General features: G+C 31.6%; 2 protein-coding genes across 3 annotated transcripts; one reads left to right on the forward strand and one right to left on the reverse strand.

Moving 5' to 3' along the window:
* Positions 1-1230: 1230 nt before the first annotated feature.
* Nipsnap (protein nipsnap) lies at positions 1231-19798 on the reverse strand. Of its 2 annotated transcripts, none has more exons than XM_076441069.1 (6): positions 19662-19798; positions 19362-19535; positions 18906-19071; positions 18561-18828; positions 2340-18468; positions 1231-1536 (listed from the first exon to the last, which is right to left on the reverse strand). In XM_076441069.1, the coding sequence occupies exons 1-5, from the start codon at positions 19742-19744 to the stop codon at positions 18320-18322; spliced, it is 840 nt and encodes a 279-aa protein (XP_076297184.1). In that variant the 5' UTR covers positions 19745-19798; the 3' UTR covers positions 1231-1536; positions 2340-18319. The 2 variants fall into 2 exon arrangements, with proteins under 2 accessions (XP_076297184.1, XP_076297193.1); XM_076441078.1 differs by having other exon boundaries at positions 1231-1297; positions 1362-18468.
* Positions 3931-10233, forward strand: Tao (Serine/threonine-protein kinase Tao). The gene is made up of 11 exons (XM_076440842.1): positions 3931-4236; positions 4329-4677; positions 4768-4943; positions 5065-5227; positions 5337-5686; positions 5787-6032; positions 6160-6387; positions 6475-6714; positions 6834-7091; positions 7239-7495; positions 7754-10233. The coding sequence occupies exons 1-11, from the start codon at positions 3931-3933 to the stop codon at positions 7872-7874; spliced, it is 2694 nt and encodes an 897-aa protein (XP_076296957.1). The 3' UTR covers positions 7875-10233.
* Positions 19799-19865: the final 67 nt, after the last annotated feature.

Below are 19865 nucleotides of genomic sequence, written 5' to 3' on the forward strand. Positions count from 1 at the left end.
TATTCTATTATTTGGATATGGTTATATTCACAACAAGCAAATCCAAATTGTAATAAAATTTAAGATTTTTTCACAAAAATACCTTATTTCCACTTATTTCATAAGTTGTAGGCAGTTGTAGGGATCTTGACTCTGCGAGCCGGTCCTGTATGGGTGTTTATTTACCCAGCTAACCAGGCGTGCCTTGGGCAAGCCGTGCCTAGGGCACAGATCGGCAAATCATTGTCCAATCTACGCTCGGAGGTGCTCAAGTCCCGATTGGCTTAATTTTGGACGACCGTAGGACCAGGGTTTGGACATGGGCATGAGGTCGGCATCAGGTCGGCACGAATCGGCCGAATGTGCCTTTGTGGCAGCACTGTCGCACTGATGTACCGCATGCCGAATATCGTTTTACAGGTGAAACAAACAATTCCAATGCCGCTTTTGCAAAATTCACATGTTTTTCTATAAGCGAGGGTGAAACTAATATCCTAATCGCGATATGGAGCAACAAAAAATGAGTATACACATTCGGAGCTAATATCCCGTACATTACTACCGGGCCGGTATATAAGAGAAATTGGCGAAAAAAAAAATACAAATTTTATTTATTTCTCACATTTGTTATTTTTCCTAGACTGCGGATCTTTATGCGAAATAAAAATTGTCTGCATCGATTGCAAGAGACATAATCTAAAATTTACATTGCCGTACAATTTTCTTTACAGTTCAATTTCAACTAATTGAATACACTTATATTTTAAAGATGATAAATAAAAATGATTTTATCATCTCCGCGCGAATGGCAGTACTCGATAAGTACTGTCCATCTGATTTTTCTAGACGCCCGAGGCCAATAGAAGAATATTCAACTTTTAAAGCGACCGAGTTTCGCCAATTTCTCTTATATACCGGCCCGGTAGTAATGTACGGGATATTAGCTCCGAATGTGTATACTCATTTTTTGTTGCTCCATATCGCGATTAGGATATTAGTTTCACCCTCGCTTATAGAAAAACATGTGAATTTTGCAAAAGCGGCATTGGAATTGTTTGTTTCACCTGTAAAACGATATTCGGCATGCGGTACATCAGTGCGACAGTGCTGCCACAAAGGCACATTCGGCCGATTCGTGCCGACCTGATGCCGACCTCATGCCCATGTCCAAACTCTGGTCCTACGGTCGACACTAGCTCGGCATATGCGCGCACAGGAGGTCGACCAAATTTAGATTTTTGGTTGGCTGGGTAGGTTTACTCTCTCGTTTCGTTGGACGGACTATAGTCGAACTAAATAACAGACCCCTTCTATAATCCTAACTCACACAACATTGTTATTCCCACTCTTTTATGGTTTCGGTTCTTCGCCTCGTTTGTTACCTGGATTATTGCCGGCCACGAAGAGTGTCCTTGTTCGCGATTAGGATTAGACTGGATTAGACCAGATGAGACCCCCATAGGTACATTTTTCTCAAGCAGTAGTATGAGTTTAAACTACCAAATAATAATATTTTCGTCATCTTACCGAAATTTCTCTATTTTCAATTCCATTCAACTGAAATAAATGTTCTTTTGGCGAATAAAGTCAGTGCATTCCAGTCAGTCAAATTTTCCCGAAGCAGAACTTGACAAATCTACTTCATAAAGTTTGTGAGCATAAGCTATATAGCTAGGCTATCAATTTGGTCACGAGATTTGCCTCGTAAGATAAATTTGCCAACGATTTTCTATTTAAGAATTTGCATATCAAATTTTGTCTTTGTTTAGAATTTGCGTGGAAAATTTGCCAATTAAATTGTGAGACCATAAATTCAAGGCAAAAGTCGAGTAAATCTTGCTTTCGCAAGAGGATAAATTCAAGTCAAAAACTAAAGAAACTTTTGTGTTACAAGAACCTTATACTGCTCTTGCAAAGCAGTTTGGGATTTGCTATTAAAATTTGCCAAAAAATGTTGCTTGCAAACTTTTTTGGCATTTACTACGTAACCATGCCGTTTTGTTTACATTCCTTAGTACAATTCTATTCGAATAACGTTTCCGCAAAAGTTCTTTATATTTATAACGAACTCAATTTTTTAACAATGAAGATGTCTCAAAATAGAACAAATTTTAAGTACGATTATTACTATGTAATTTTCCTTGGAATAGACTCCGGATTTTATGCATTTATAATAAAGATGAGCAAGTTCAATTTAAAACAGTGAAAATATGAAAAATTTCCACCACATATTACAATGATTAATGAAGAATGTAAATTTATATTTAGCTCCTGCGTCTTGCAATTTATGCACAAACTTTTTATTTTACATAAACATCCGGAGTCTATATTAATGACAATCTTAATACAGTAAAACTTACTGTAAAACGGTACTTATGCTAACGCATTTTAAAGCATATGGTTAGCATGTGTGCGTCCTTTTAATCTTATGCTCTTGATATGTAATTGATAAAGAAGCAGAGCATAGTTATCGGTAACGTTTGTTAACGGTAGTTAAGAACTTGACCGATACAGAGCGCCACTCATCATTGACGGAAAACTCGCTTACCATAGAGTACATCCAGGACAGGCGAAAAGGCGTCAAAAAATTTGCGAATTCTCGTGTCTGAGCCGACGGTGGGTGCCGTATTGTTGCGTTGCCGCGGATTGTCGCGTCTCGCGCGTGTGTGCGTACGTGCGTGACACGTACGGGACGTGTACTTTTCCGGGGTGCGGTGCGTTTGCACGACGGAAAATTGTGATCCTCGGATATCTTAATATGCTCGAAGGATCGGCCAAGTTCAGGAAAAAGAGCTACTCCGCCTGAAGAGAGTGCTCGAAGCTGCGCGCATGCTTCCGTGCTTGCTCCCTCGCCATTTTGGAGGTGAATATCATTTTTTTCCTTGCTGCCGGAGCTTTGGATAAATTTCAGTTGATGTACCGGGATCCGATCGTGATGTCATACGTTCGACCCAAACACGGCAAGCGTTTTCGACCACACCGACGATGTCCCTCTGCTGTATTTACGGGACCAATCTGACGCGATTGCTTCGAGAGACAGAGACCCAACCCTCCTTACGCCCGCATTTCTATCTCCTGCAAATTTCACTCGACCGCCTTCTTTACTTACCAACCCTAGTTTTACAATTATTTCTGTTCTTCTCGTAAAAATGTTTGTCATTTAATAGCCTCGCATCAGTACCGATCGAATTCTTCTCGACGTGTTCTTCGCGGATATTCCTTTTAAAAACATACGATATACTCCTTGGAATCAAATGCATTTATCGACAGATAGAATTGGTGTAGTGTAATTTGTATTGAGAGGACCTCGTGATAAGTGTCAAGTTAGTTTTAATTAAACAAGAAAAAACTTTGCAGTGACAAGATTCGATGGTGCGTTAATTTCGCGTTATCCGAGTTTATAGAGTGATATCTGCCAAACATTATATATTGGCAAGGTTTTTCGAGCAAAAAAAAGTACCTGCTGTTGTTAATTTAATTGTATAATACGTTCAAGCAGGCAAAATATGAAACAAAGGTATTAGAGTCACGATATTCCAATGTTTTGTCAATTTATTTGTTGTATTTTTTATATACCTATTGAAAGTGTGTGCAATAGATCTTTGATACAGAATCACATATATTACCACTTATTTGTACATTCTTCCTCTGAATTATATATGCTTCATTTTGTAATTAAAATATAGGAGAGAAAGTATATAATATAAAGAAATGTATATATGTAAAAAAATCTTAAGTAATACTGTTCAATATGAATTCCATTGCAAACAATAAATCACTAATATTCAAATTTATTATTTATGCTTCTTTCACAGATAGAACATTGAATTTTGGAATGGACTGACAGAGGTTTAAGTAAGATTATCAAATTTAGGGTAGAGGATAAAGGCAAGAGGACGTCTTAAGGTGTCTGAAATAGGCCTCGGCCATTTAGTTATTAACACCTTTACTATGCCAGCTGTTCCAAGGCCTGGTAGTCTTAAGGATCCAGAGATTGCTGAATTATTTGAGAAAAATGATCCGGAGAAAATATTTGAGGACTTGCGCGAGATCGGGCATGGTAGTTTTGGGGCTGTTTATTATGCACGATGTTTGGTTACCAAAGAGATTGTTGCCATCAAGAAAATGTCGTATTTGGGAAAACAAACGGTTGAAAAGTGGCAAGATATCCTAAAAGAAATACGGTTTCTTAGACAGCTCGATCATCCTAACACGATAAAATATAAGGGTTGCTACCTCAGGGACCATACTGCCTGGGTATATATGTTTTTTCAAACAAACTAAATTATACGGATATAATTAGTTAGTTAGTATTATATCATTATTATACATAAAATTGTAAATCACAGTTGGTAATGGAATACTGCCTTGGATCTGCATCAGACATTATCGAAGTCCATAAAAGACCTTTAAAAGAAGATGAGATAGCTGCGATTTGCGATGGTGTACTAAATGGTTTGGATTATCTTCATGGTTACGGAAGGATCCATAGGGATGTAAAGGCAGGGAATATTTTACTTACCGAAAATGGGACAGTAAAACTGGCAGATTTTGGTTCTGCGAGTATAAAATGGCCAGCAAATAGCTTCGTAGGTACTCCTTATTGGATGGCACCAGAAGTGATATTAGCCATGGACGAAGGACAATACGATGGGAAAGTGGATGTATGGTCTCTTGGTATAACGTGTATTGAATTAGGTACTGCAGATCGAATAACTTTAAGCGTATCGATATATTAATAATTAATCTTAGTAATCCATAATAATAATATAAGTATCATCATTTCAGCGGAGAGGAAACCACCTTATTTTAACATGAATGCCATGAGCGCTCTGTATCATATTGCTCAGAACGACGCGCCAACTTTAAACTCTCCAAATTGGTCAGATGTTTTCCGACGCTTTGTTGAAGTATGTCTTATTAAAAGTCCGATCGAAAGGCCATCTTCTGCAGATCTATTAGCAGTGAGTTTCGTTCAGATTTTGTCTGAAATATAGTACTATTTTCGTGTTTAAAGGTTAACTTTCAAAAGAACACATATCGTTGTTTAGTTAGCTGTCATCTTACAGACTTTCAAATTTACAGCATCAATATATCACCAGAACGCGTTCTCCTCAAGTTTTAATAGATTTAATTCAGAGGACGAAAGGTGCTGTTAGGGAGTTGGATAATTTGAATTATCGAAAGATGAAGAAGATCTTAATGATCGATGCTTGCGAGACTGAGAGTACAGTTGGCGATACCGATGGTGTGTTATGTTTAAAATTTATGATATTCAAAAGTTTCTACTTTAGGGAGAAATGTTCGTTTACTCTTTTTTTCGATTATTAATTTATTGTGATCCACACGCTTTGTAGGTACTCCTGATGAACAAACAGGTGGCGATAGTAGCAAGAGTAATTCAATTACATCGGAGCATTCAATTCATTCGATGGGTGTTTCTGCGAGCTCTCAAAGTTCCTCCACCAATAGCCTACCACTGCCAAATGCTGATTCAAATGATTATTCCACGGGATCTGTGCGAAATCGACATAAAATATCAGCAGGTGGTGTTACTGCCAATCTACTTGAGCATGGTGCCAATAACTTTGCAACAATAAGGACAACTTCGATTGTGACCAAACAACAGAAGGAACATATGCAGGAAGAAATGCATGAACAGATGAGTGGATACAAGAGAATGAGACGGGAACATCAAGGTGCTTTGGTAAGCATTCTTTCAATCATTACTTCTTTTGTTTTGTTAATGTGGCAGTAAAAAACTACTCTATCAATTTGTGTATCTATATTATATGTTATGTAAATAGGTAAAATTGGAAGAACGTTGTAAAATGGAGATGGAATCACATAAACAATTACTAGACAAGGAATACGAAACGCTTCTACAACAATTTAGTAAAGAATTAGAGAAACTTCAATTGAGGCATCTACAAGAATTAGAGCGTAAATTTAAACAAAACCAAAATGCAGAAAAGAAACTTCATAAAGAGATTACAAGTAGGCAAGAGGCTGATCGGAAAGCACTGGAAACACAGCAGAAAAGAGAGTACAAAGTAAGAAGAATTTGAAGATGATAGCTTTCTGCCTAAATGATTATATATTAGAGCTTCCTTCACGATTAATATATGTAATATGGTAATATTCGGTGGAAGCTATCAAAGATGTCTTTATTTTGTTTAGGCTTTTAAGGAGAGATGGAAAAAAGAGTTATCTCAGGATGAAGTTACACCAAAACGGCAACGGGATGCTACGCTTCAGAGTCATAAAGATAATTTACGACAAATGGAGGCACAAGAAGAACAACGGCTTGCTCGAGGCCAAAGAGAATATCTCGATTTTGAAATTCGTAAATTCCGTAGAAAAAAGTTGCTTATTTTTCATAGTTTAGAGCAAGAATTACTTCGAGAGGTTTGTTTAATGATATTACAACTTCCTAAATGTATGCGGTTATTTTGGAAAGATTACAAGGTTTTCATAATATATTTTGATAAATAGGAATTAAATAAGAGACAACAACAACTAGAACAAGCGCATAACATGTTGTTACGACACCATGAGAAAACACAAGAACTGGAGTATAGACAGCAAAGGGCAGTTCACGCGCTTCGGGAAGATCAAGTTCAACGGCAACATGTGACTGAACTTTCTAATCAACAAGATTATATGCAAAGGGCGGAACGTGACTTGCGTAAAAAACACGCATTAGAACTCAAGCAGCAACCTAAGAGTCTCAAAGTAAGCTATGCATTTCAGTTTCAGTTGATACTAAAACATTCAACCTGGAAAGGAACGTTATGCAATAATAAATTAGCTAAACAAAATTAAAATAGATGTGTACGTATTTGTTATTTCAGCAAAAAGAAATGCAGATTCGCAAACAGTTTAGGGAGACATGTAAGATACAAACGCGGCAATATAAAGCATTAAAAGCTCAAATATTACAAACAACGGCTAAAGAAGAACAAAAGGCGGTTATTAAAAAATTGAAGGAAGAACAAAGAAGAAAGTTAGCCTTGCTGGGCGATCAGTATGAACAAAGTATTGCTGAAATGCTGCAAAAACAAAGTATACGTTTAGACGAATCACAAGAAGTCGAATGCCACAATCTCAAAGTAAGACATCGCATTACAGTATGACCAAATCTTTATTGAAATGTTTGAAGCAATCAAGGATATTTATTCATATAGAATCAAATGAAATATATTTATTCTGTTACGCACATGTATAATATGTACTGTCCTATTGTTTGTTTATTATAGGAAAGATTAAATTATGAATTAGAAATTTTAATGGCATACCAATCGAAAAATAAGATGCAAGCCGAAGCTCAAAGAAACCGAGAACGTCGCGAATTGGAAGATCGAGTATCGGTTAGACGAGCTTTGCTTGAACAGAAAATGGAACTTGAAACTGAGGAATTTCTTAGTGAACGTAGCGAACGAATACGTCTACTACATGAAAGACAAGAACGTGAATTACAACAATTTGACGAGGAAAGTGCAAGAATAGGATTCAGGTATGGAAGTTTTTATTTATAGTCTATAGTTTTTGCATGAACATAAAACATGTAAAATGTAAAGGATAGAAAGTGAAGAAAAGATACTTCGATTATTTTCCGTTCTAATATGTTAGGATCACTGAAACTTATAATTGTTTTAATCTAATCTTTAGTCAAATTTCTTAGTATATTAAAAAGTATAAATTTAAGATCTTAAGATAGCGTGTTTTTTTAATAGTTGTATCTATATATATTTTTTGTTTTAAATTATTACAGTGCTCTGGCGATAGCTGAGGCATCAAAAGAATCTTATCCAGACGATGAAAGCCTTAGTGGCTCAATGTTAAGTCTGGCTCACAGTAATAGTTCTACATCCTTCCCCCCTAATAGTCTTTAATTTTAATCATATTGATAGAATATGTATGTATGTACGTTTGCCTGTAGTGAGTGCATAACGAGTTTACCGACGTTTGATTCAATGACTTATACATAGCAGAAGTTGACTCGTTACGTGCATGAACTCAAACCTAAGAGGTTTGTTAGGGTTGGGAATGTGTATTGGACTGAAATTAATGTAACAGCATATTTTTTAATTGTCAAAATATGTCAACGTGATCTATTCGGAAAGAGAGCTTCATATTGAAGAACTTAGATGCTTTTTGCAACGTTGTAATATTTATTAACCATATCCAAATACCTTGTGAAGTAAATAGAAGTAATGAAGGAAACATGAAAAAACGTTTTAAGTATCAATCTTATTGGGATTGAAGTAAGCCAGCTAATTATACAGAAAAATTTTATATGCGACCTACAAAAAATGTTTAGAGACATTTATTTATCAATATCTTGCAATTATAGTAATTAATGAAATAGTATAATCATAATGCTCCAGTTATTACGTGTTTGATTTGACTAATTAAAGATTTGATATATATATACAGAACAACACAGAACTATATTTTCGGTAAGATTTTAGTTTATTAAAGGTCTATATAGTATTAAATGATCTTACCGACAATTGCGTGTGTTGATCATCGAAATTTTATTTCAAACTTTCAAGAATATTTAGTCTGATTTATTAAAAAATTTATTAAGTGAGCCGACCTATTTATTTCACTGCATTTTTATGCAAAAATTTACAAAATGATAATCTAATAACAGACATTTAGTTACAGTATCCTATGTAGTTACTATAACACATTCGTGTTAGGGCATATACGTTGTTTCAATGAGAGATTAATTTCAGAAATTGAAAGTCACTTTTTTACAATTTTATACGATTTGTTTTACATTATTAAGAAGAAATGTCAATATCAAAAATTAAATTGATAATAAAATTATTGTTGAATTACCAAAATACGACAGTGTCCACTTCAAATTCCTTTCAACGTTGATATTCTTCATTTTAATTTGACAATTTTGGATATGAAGCCTCAAACAACCCTTCATGAATTACATGTATCTTAAGTTTTCTATTGGTATAATATCAGTTGCATTGAGACATTGACATACATTTTTAAGTAATTATATTATGATATGCATGAAATCAAAAGGAAGTACTTTATACAGAATAAAGTATACAAAACTGTTCGTCCAAATTAATATTCATATTTTTAGAACGGAAAATACTGTTTATGTTCTTGTGTGGTTTACTCTTCAGTGATAATGTGAAAGATATTTCAAAGTCTTTTTTAAACAGAGCGATATATTTTTATATATATTCTTTTGTTATTCAAAGTGAATTTTGAAGATCTTAGTTGGCGAATGTTTAATATCAATATTAATTTATAAGGTACAATGAAAAGTATTTCTTCTCTCTGTGTAATGTTACTGTAAACTACAATTAAGATCTTCATAACTCATCTTGAATAATCAGAACATATAATAATTTATTGAAACTATTTTTACAATTTTTAACTCAATGTAAATATGAAATATAAATCTAATTTATAAAACTTTATATTACCTTCAACTTCAAATGCATGTCATATTTTCATGTTAAATTGCATAATCTATCTTTACTATTTCGCTCTGAGACACCTAATATACGAATAAAATATGAAAATAGATAAAATTCTCAATTTGCTTCTGTGTTTCAAAATTTTATAACTTCATATAGTACTTATAAAGAAAACATTTGTTTACTTTTAAGTACTTAATTACAATATAAACAGTATCATTATATGAATACTTCCCACACTTAATAAATCGATTCAATTCATAATTTTTTGGAAATAAATGTAGCTGATATATTAGAAATTAAAATAGTTTAAAGTACTTCGTTGTTGCAATGACTCGTTTGATTTTAGTTAATCAGAAATGTGTATATATATATTTGGTCAGAAATAAATGAATGTGTATATGTATTATATATATATTATACATGTATATAATATATATAAAATTACCTTCACTTACCAAAACGAATCAGTAAATACATTTCTAGTTTGTGCATTGCCTCCAGTTTATCAGAAATCTTTTGTACTGATTTAGCAGGTATGAGTACGGTACATCTCTTATATTTGTTAAACTAGTTATGATGGCATTATTCTGCTTGTGTTATCAACATTTTAGTTATGTTATATTTCGTTGTGATTGCCTGAAGTTTCTCTCCAGTACACATCCCAATGTTGTACTCTTATATTGTAATATCTGATTTGTTTCTTTTGCTGTTTCATTAATACATTTCAATGTACTTTTTCTGTTTTATATATCTCCATCTTCATTATAAAGTATTAAATTTAAACTCAGATGACTGTGGCTGTTTTCTTAATTATATTTAATATAATATTAACAACATTTATAATCATATTAATATATAACATCTTCCTTACAACATGATTAATAAGAATAATATATAAAACTATGATTGTGTGTGTTAATATTAAATCGAAGAAGAATTTCACATTTTCATTCTGTTACATTTGACATTTCAATTATAACAATTCGATATTCTCTGTAGGCCCATCAATTTGTACAATACATTATAAGCTAAGTTACTTGTATGTTAGATTATTTCGTCGACGTGGAAAGAGTAAAATAATTTTATAATATATTAAAAAGTAAAAACTTTTAATTTCAAAATGGAAAAAATGATCTTAAATAATTTGTCCACTATATATATTAGTTACCTTCAGAATTAAACAAATATGTCATTCTTTCATTAGTCATTCTTTCTATAATATGTATAATTATGCATTAATGATATAGCGCACATTCCGATTTTTTATATATGTATGATATTATTTGTTGACGAATTAATGAAAATATAAAAATCCTGAACAAATGTAGAATATGCGTGTTCAGTTGCAAAATTATCAAAGTTAAAAACATATTTGTAATTATGTGTTCAAAACATTTTAAATGAAGACAGTCACATTCAAATGAATTTTTTGTAATATTACAATATGTAAATATCTACTCATGTTATACACTAGTAAAGAATGTAGTGCTTAATTCAATGAAGTCTGTAGAATTCCATACATGTATCACAATTAAACTCTTCCTTAGATTATGGTCTTTGGAAGATATATGAGTTGAATAGAAATTTTTAGTGAACTATTAAAATTGATAGTAAACAATGCAGACTATTAAAGATGTTCGTGCTACATTCTAAATTATAACATATTAAGCAATATAAGCCATAATTTCACAATCCTAGTCTATTTGCAATCCATACAATATTCTATGAAGAAATTTAATATACACAGTATGTGTGTGCTTGGTTGAAGTCTACACAAGGAATTGTTTCTTTAAATATTGAAAAAGTGAAAACAATTTTTTTGTGAAAAATATTTTATTTGATGGAAGAACATTATATAAAGTATATTTGTATTTTTTCAATTGTTATTTACAAAAATTGCGATGCCAAGGTAATTTTCAATATGTAATAAAAAAATACTTCACCAAATGAAACATCTTTTATAAGAAAATTATTTCGCTGTATCAATAATTAGAGAGACATATTGTATACGTTTAAAAAGAAAATTTTCAAAATTAAAAGCAATATTCGCGTGAGAGATTTTTTTGTAAAAATTTATATATTTTTATTAGCACATTCGATAACTGCTAATATTCACATAGTCTCCTCACTCAACTATATATTGGTTAATTAAAAATGAATTCTCTGACTACTTCAATTACGTAATTGTGTTACATGAGGAGTAGTATTTATATCTATGAAAATATATCCATAAATGACGCCAACAATATTTAGAGTATGAAAGAAATTTTAAGACCGAAACATGTGTCAAGCATTATCAAAAGTAAAATTTATATATTTTACGCTATATCCATGACTTATAATTATATATAGAAAAAAGATCTCCAATAAAAATATTATATTAGAACTTTACGACGTTTTTAATAGAAAAATTTGTAATTTTTAGAGATTGTAAATGCTATAATGTCTTAATCTGGTTCAACGGTAAATTTGTTAATCATGTATAAGATATTACAATATTTTCATTAGTCTAGAGTATACTATTCATCTATAAACACTTATGGATTGCATTAAATGACTAATATATAATAGTTTAGAAAAAAAATGTGTATCTGAAATACAAATTTTCATAGTAGACTGCAAAATTGTAAATAAATCTCATTTTCTTTATGAATCAATTTAAATATAAAACATTAATAATGTTAGTTTCTATGTTTGAACCTGATAAAGGCTCTTTATATGCTATGTCAGGATAGACGCAGGAATCCATTTATTGTTGCATCGATCAATATATGGAATGACATTTAATAGTATACTTTTTGCTCTGTAGGAATCAACCACAATTCTGATTCCCAAATATGTGCTCAATGCCCTTTAACACATCCTTGTAACTCTTCCATCGTGTGCGGTACTCGATATTGGACAAGTTTGTTTTGCCATTAGCATAAGTTACATAATTAATTACTTAGCCATCTGGGTTAAGTGTAAGCATTCTTTCACTTAAGATGTCACAATCGACTTGCATGGTCAATAGCCTTTGTTGAAATACTCAAATCCAATATCTTATTGCTATATCATTATTGATGGTATAGTACTAGCAGTTGTTGACTTTGCACAGTATTTCAATAACTCTGACTGCATTCAAATTTGTTCTATCCCAAGTCTAACCATTAACCCTGTAATCTATACAAATTCAACAAATCAATCGTTCCGTTAATTCAAATATTAAAGCATAGACAAAGCTCTGTGTTTTCTATTTATATGTCATAATGCAGCATTTCTGCACAACCGATAATCTCTATACTGAATATCTTTCATTTCTTTGCTCGTTTGTTTAATTTGCTATTTCTGTAGTCACCGCATGAAACGTATTTTTCAAAAACCACGGTGACCCATGGTTTAAAGTTAGCAAGTGTACGTAGGACCTAAATTGTGTCTCCGTACTTTCAAAAAATAAATATATGTATTTAGCTCTAAACACTGTGCCAAAATACAAAGCAAAACGATCTAAATATATTTAAAAGAAAGCATCTCATCATACTGGAAGATGTAATTCCTAGAAGCAACATACGAATTCAGTTTATGATGTACATAACTCATAAGTAGGAATGTGCGAGAATTTTTTTGACAATTTTCAGAGTTATTCTTAAGCCTATTAGGGTTCTCGAATATTCTCGCGAATCCCGATATATTCGAGAATTCTGAAATTTTCAGGATCCTGACTTGTCTCGATCCGTTCCAACTCGGTTCTTGCACACCGCTACTCATAAGTGATTCCTCTGTTTAGGCTCAGTGTACGTTATCACACCACTAGTTAAAAACCCTTTGACTCCTTTAGCAGTACGTTTGATCAGATCAGTCTTTTCAGTTTGAAACTTGTAATCTTGGATTTCTCAAGGTATCCAAAAAATATCCGATATATATATCTTGCATATACTATTAGTTAGGTTGTAATTTGTAACAGCATTAAACGAATTATGTGATGTGAAACATATCATTTATATACATGTTTATTTATACATATTTATACATCAACACAGAAATTCACGATTATGGCTTTGTTACAATGCTGCTCGTGCATGTCATAATCAGTGTCCGAGCCTTCCCTGTACCATTCTTAATGCGTGTAAGTCTTCCAGGACTGTGTACAATTATCTTATGTCAAAAGATTTTGATCCTATTGTTATCTCCTTCTCATTTATCATGGTATTTTAAGTCTTGATCAATTCAACTTTATTTCTTGTTGGCAAGTATTATACTATATCAAATATGTAAGAATATTTTAACTATTCTCTCCAATAACAGAGTCTCTCCAAACTCTGTGAATGTGTTTCTTTCGTAGTCGTTTCAAGAAGTGATGTTTTGTTTGTCTGTTTACATTAGTTACGTAGTCAATCGATATCACATCGATTGACTACGTACACACATAAAATACACACATACAAATATCATTCATAATCTCGCTCGTACAAATATAATTATAGACCAGGCCTGGGCGATGCTGACTCGTGGAACAGATGTGGCTGCTTCTCTCCTTCTCTTGCGGAGAAGATGAGAAGTGGATGCTTCTCTTCCTCCCGAAGAGGAGTAGTAGCAACATCTGTTCCACGAGTCAGCGTCGCCCAGGCCTGGTCTAGACTATCAAATGTCAATATTGTGAACTACTTTCGCATAATCTCCTGTTTTACTGACCTGGCATATTTGCACAATTTTATGAGTTACTTAAGTTGCTGTATTTTCTGAACTTCTTTTCATGTTGGTAGCTGAGGTCCGTGTTGCTTGGGACCTTAACTTTGCACTTAACTTTAACAGCTTTCTTAGATACTAATATAAGTATTGACGAGTATAAACCCAGAATATCAAATCCGTCATTACATGTCTAATGTATTAAGAAGCTTTTTATCTGCACAATCTGGTTACCCTTGACATAAAAGTATTTAAAATCTTGAATATTTCTTCAGATTCAATACCATTATATTCCAGCCACTATATGCAACAGCAGAAATAGTATTGAAATTGCTAGTTTACTTCTGTCACTCGTTGTTCACTATTTTAGTAGAGAAATTAATTTTAACAGTATGTTATATGAATTTAATGGAACATTATGATTATGCTATTTGCTTCATATTTATAGTTGGAAAATAGATTCTACTCTGTCATGGCACACATACTAAAAACCTGAAAATCAGTCCCTGGTTCCTTCTAAAAGTTAAGCAATAGAGGCGAATCAGTTTACATTGTTTAACTGGACTGCAAATACTTGCTATTGTCTTACTAAGAATCATTCTTTTTCTTCTTTGACTATCGTCCACACACGATTTTGTGATTTGTACAAGCATAGAAATTAACTTATAATTCTCTGCATAACGTGTACATTTGTAATGCATCTAAAATTTTGTTAACAAGGATTACATAAATAAATTGCATTTTAAAAGTTTAATGAATACTATGAAGTAAGTAGTATTCCCACGAATTATGTTAAAAATTAATTTTTATAATAATTATTATGCCGAATTACAGCGGAAGTTATAATAAATACATAACGTAACTAATTATAATGAGTTTAACATTTCTTTTAATATTGTTACATGAAAATCAACAGACTCATTGAATTTTATATTTAATACTTGGTAAATGTAGCACGACTTCTCTATAAGTCCAGTTGTATGTATATGTATACATCAAAAACAAGAGTAAAGGAAACATAAGTTGCAATATTTCACCACATTTGTATGACCATCATAACAAATTATTAAGTATTAATTTAATATATTACTTTTTTTATTGTTGCTGGCATTTTGTAAATATATTCATTCTGTATGTGTAAAATTTTGATATTGAATATTAATTGCGACAACTAGCGTTTAGTGTATAATTATATAAATGTATTGAGTTTTCCAAAGCTCTGGCTATTGAGTTAACACTTCGAATTTTAAGTATATGTATAAGCTAGCCAATTAAGACTAGGCATGGCATATCAGTTATCTATTATTAATTGATATCTTGTGAAAATTTTATCAGCATATTTCTCATTTACTTCCATTTATGTGTGATTTCACAATTTTGACGATTATTTATAGTTTCTCTAATAATACATTTTCATTCAGTAAATTAAAATATATAACATCTAAAGATTAATGATATCTCATCAAAGGATATTTATTAGGATACTACTACATTATTTTTGCCTTTAAATTTTAGTTGATATAATAAATTAAAGACATTATTTTTATTGAGTACCAAATATACTCGTGAATACACTAGCATACAATGAATAATATATATATAATTAATTTTATCTATACAAAATTGGCAATATCCACTATTATTAATGTTGTTTTTTAATGGAAAAATTAAAAATATTCTATAAATGTTTCACTATTCATGGACTAACTTTTATGAAGTGCTAGAAAATAGAAAAACGATTCAGAGCACACATTGATGGAGATTTATGAAGATTTTGTGGCAATAGCTGCACAAGATTTAAGTGAATAGAAAAATAAATCTGTATATGTAAAGGTAATATGTTTATATACAGGGTGTGGTCGGACGGGTGGTACAACCGAGCAGGGGGTGATACTATATATGAAAAATAAGTTGAAAAAAAAGAATAACATTGATTTGACGCTTCGTTTTCGAGAAAATCGAATTTAAAGTTCCGTCAGGTTCACGTGCTTTAGTATATGCAGAAAGTAGAATTGGTTGATCATGGTCAGACGCGTCAGACAATTCCTATGCAATAGCACGTGCATGTATTCGCTGCATTTTCAAAATCAATTTTCTCGAAAACGAAGCGTCAAACAAAAAAATGTTATTCCTTTTTTTCCATTTATTTTTACATGTAGTATCATCCCCTGCTCGGTTGTACCATCCGTCCGGCCACACCCTGTATAATTAGAAATAATAGTGGAATATGTGTGTGGTAGAATGTCCGTCTGCCATTCGCACGTTTTTTCTAGTATTATCTTAAGCTCAGTTATTTTACCTTACATTTAATGAACGTGTATGTATATGTATGTGTATGATGTATTTACAGTATCATTTGATATATTATATAAATGCTAATTTTTAATAGTACGTTTTAATTTATATAACAGTTTTGAAAATCAAATTGTACTATCGCATATATTTTATGATATAATTTGATGTCATTATCAATATAATTAAAATTTTTGAATTGATAGTATTTTGTTTATACTTCACTTTGATAAAAAATATTTTGCAAAAGTGTAAAATGAAATTTAATTAAATAATATGAACAAAATATAACTATAATTATGTAACAGTCTCTGCTTGAAATTGAACAATTACAAGTTTTATTCAATACTCTATGTCAAATGATTATATGTACAATAACAAAAATTTTCTTCTACTTTTTAATGTAATTTGAAAGAATACAAAAATATTTGAAATTGTTTAAGAATTAATCTGTTGAGATTTGCTGTATGTATATATACGCCAGAGAGAGAGAGAGGATACTCTCTGCGTGTACGCATAAATACGTATACGTATAATGTAAGAATCAATTGTGACATATAGAGTAATTCAAGATCGACATTTTTGTATTAGCAGAGAATTTTATTTTGATTTCTTATTCCGATTTCCAAATGTGTTTGTTTACATCTTGTAAATAATTGCAAGAAATACTTTTAATATTTATTTCTGTGTACTGAAGCTATACTTTATAGTTTTAATACTATAATAAAGCAATGTATAAGTCCTCCACTAGTATATCATCTTTAATATAATTGTAAAAAATCTTTAATATTGTTATAATTTAAATTGTGTTACTTTTCTTATTTTCAGAAACATATTATTAGTACTGTGAAGATAGTACATATACACAAATCACAATTACTGTTATACGTGTCAAAGAAGACTACTTCTGATTCTATATAATATAATCAAAATGTGTACAATGTGCATTGCATATATGTACATTAATGCAATAACTTTTAATAAAATGAGCGTAATAGATCATACAAAAATCATTCTTCAATTTAATAGCTCCAGTTTATATATGTGCAGATAAATATAATTGATGAAATATATTTCATTATCATTAAGATAAGTAGGTCTAATTTTTAAACTTATATATAACAGAGAGAGTACTAGTGTTAAATATCAGTAACAGACTATTATAAGTCATTACACAACTGAAGTAACAATAATGTGCTCACATAAAACGCTTTTCTAAAATAGTAATCTATGATACTACAATTCTTTATTACAATGATGATAATTATTATTATATTATATATAAATATATTTATAAAATTTAAATAATAGTTATTAATATCTTTGTAAAGCAATTGATTTGACAATGAAACAAAATATAAATACCAACTCGTATTAATTTCTGTAATTATTATAAATTATCTTCCTTATTAAATCTAATTTAGAGTGAAGTAAAAAAAAATACAAAATATTTTTTTCAGATTAAATTGAAGTATCAAACGGCTAATATCAATCAAAGATCTAATCAATCGATTAGATAATAAGAAGGAAGATGCATATTTCATGATTCTTTTATTTTTCAAAACAAATTCTTTTTCTTATCACTTATTATTAATGAAATGACATATCATTTTAGAAATAAAGGATAGTATCGAAATCCATGAATACAATCATTCATTCTATTCGTTCATGTACAAATATTCCTAAGTTGACAATGATAAATCATAAAGCACTACAGTATAACAAAGGAATTAAAATTTTATTAAAATACATTTTAGTAGTTGTAATACAACAAAAATATTACAATCCCTCATAATGAGCACATAATTTACACAGTAATAAATGTAATGTACATTGTAACAAATACCTGTAGAATGTTATTATATAAAGATAAAGAATCAGTTGAAATATACAAAAGCACTTCAATTCATAAGACAATATGTTTATTTGGTTGGTGAAAAACTAGTGGGACTTAAAATACGGGAATGTGTTTCTCTTATTATCGGTACTGTATGTGCAACACATCTGTCCCAACCTGGAGATCTCCATGCACTTTCTCGAGTTTCCATTCGGGCGTGAAGGCTTTTGTAGCCTAAAATTGTTTTAATTATATGCTACTTAATCGAAGTAAGATTATTTTAAAGGCAATGTAAAAAGTAGTTGTAATACCAAATTTACACTTACACCAAATATGATGAACATTATACAATCGGCCAATTTGTGAGAAAAATCCACCAAAAGGTTCATTATTATGGAGTCTAAAGTTAATAGCTTTCGCCCAGTTATTTCCCCATTCTATCATTCCACCAGCATTGAGTCTATAACTACGTATTTCATATATGTTTGAATCATCTCGTTTAGTAAGATTAGGCCAGTAGCTAAATGCCAATAGATATTGCAAGTAACGTGATCGTACATATTTGCCACATTCTTTAAATAACTGTTGATATGCCTAAAAAATATATCACATATTACATTTTCATTTTGTACATAATGTACACATAAATAAACTTTTCAATGATATTGTACTTTGTCCTTAGACAGCTCAATTTGTGCACGATCAACGCTACCATAACCATCATTGTATCGCCACAGGTGTAAAGCTTGATCGATATCTCCAGCTGTGACAGTCCATGAACCGACTAATTCCAATTGTAAATTGGATTTGGAGTTTAGAAGTTTAACCGTTTCTTCACTGTAATATTCGCAAAATTTCTCGACTATTATTTAGTATATTGACTTCTAAACATTTTCCAATATATTGACTTCTAAACATTTTCCAATATATTGCAAAAGAATTCTTTTGCATATGCTAGCATAAATAAAATCTAATATTTTTCAGGAAATGTTAGAAGATTCGAAAAGTATTTTTCACATATGTAAAGACGTTCTTCTTACATTTCAAAATATATAGTGATTCGATACTAAAAATAAACTATTTACAAAACAAAAAAGAGAAGAAGAAAGTCTCGGAGATACACTTACTAATTGGTCAAGTAATTGTCAACGGAATCAGGTCGTATGTTGTGCGTGTGCAAAGCGTAAATAACTCCTTTATCCGACAGCATCCGTGAATGAGGCTCTTTGGTTGGATCGGATTTTTGTAGCCATTCTTGCCATTTTCTGTCATACTGTAGAATCGGTGAACTTGCAAAAGATCTACAACACACACGATGTGGCTATTGCCCTAAAACGCCGCCGCTTAGACTGAAGTCGCGTAGCTTTATACGCGAAACATATGAAAAAAGAAGCGTTCCCCAAGCTGTTGGAATCATGTTCGCCTACCGGCAGGTAATAAACGACGGTAATTTTAAATTGCCTATTGTTGCGATCTGCGCGGCTTTGAATCCTCTGAAGACGGCAGCCATTCTTACTGAGAATCCTTGTGTAGTGATCTCTGCTGTTCTGTGTTCTGTGTCCAATCAAGATCAGAACCTGATTTCGTCAGCGCTGCAATTAAATACGCGGCGCTTTCAATCAAAGCTTTTC

The sequence above is a fragment of the Lasioglossum baleicum genome, chromosome 2 (genome assembly GCF_051020765.1).
Source record: "Lasioglossum baleicum chromosome 2, iyLasBale1, whole genome shotgun sequence".
Lineage (NCBI taxonomy): Eukaryota > Metazoa > Arthropoda > Insecta > Hymenoptera > Halictidae > Lasioglossum > Lasioglossum baleicum.

Bases quoted from the DNA above. Each gene is read 5' to 3' on its own strand.
- Tao (XM_076440842.1), top strand. From the start codon at position 3,931: ATGCCAGCTGTTCCAAGGCCTGGTAGTCTTAAGGATCCAGAGATTGCT. The intron at 6,033-6,159 runs GTAAGAAGAATT...TATTTTGTTTAG, and splicing joins AGCAGAAAAGAGAGTACAAA to GCTTTTAAGGAGAGATGGAA. The intron at 6,715-6,833 runs GTAAGCTATGCA...TTGTTATTTCAG, and splicing joins AGCAACCTAAGAGTCTCAAA to CAAAAAGAAATGCAGATTCG.
- Nipsnap (XM_076441069.1), bottom strand. From the start codon at position 19,744: ATGGCTGCCGTCTTCAGAGGATTCAAAGCCGCGCAGATCGCAACAATA. The intron at 19,072-19,361 runs GTAAGTGTATCT...CGAATATTACAG, and splicing joins GACAATTACTTGACCAATTA to TGAAGAAACGGTTAAACTTC. The intron at 18,469-18,560 runs GTAAGTGTAAAT...AAACAATTTTAG, and splicing joins TAATGTTCATCATATTTGGT to GCTACAAAAGCCTTCACGCC.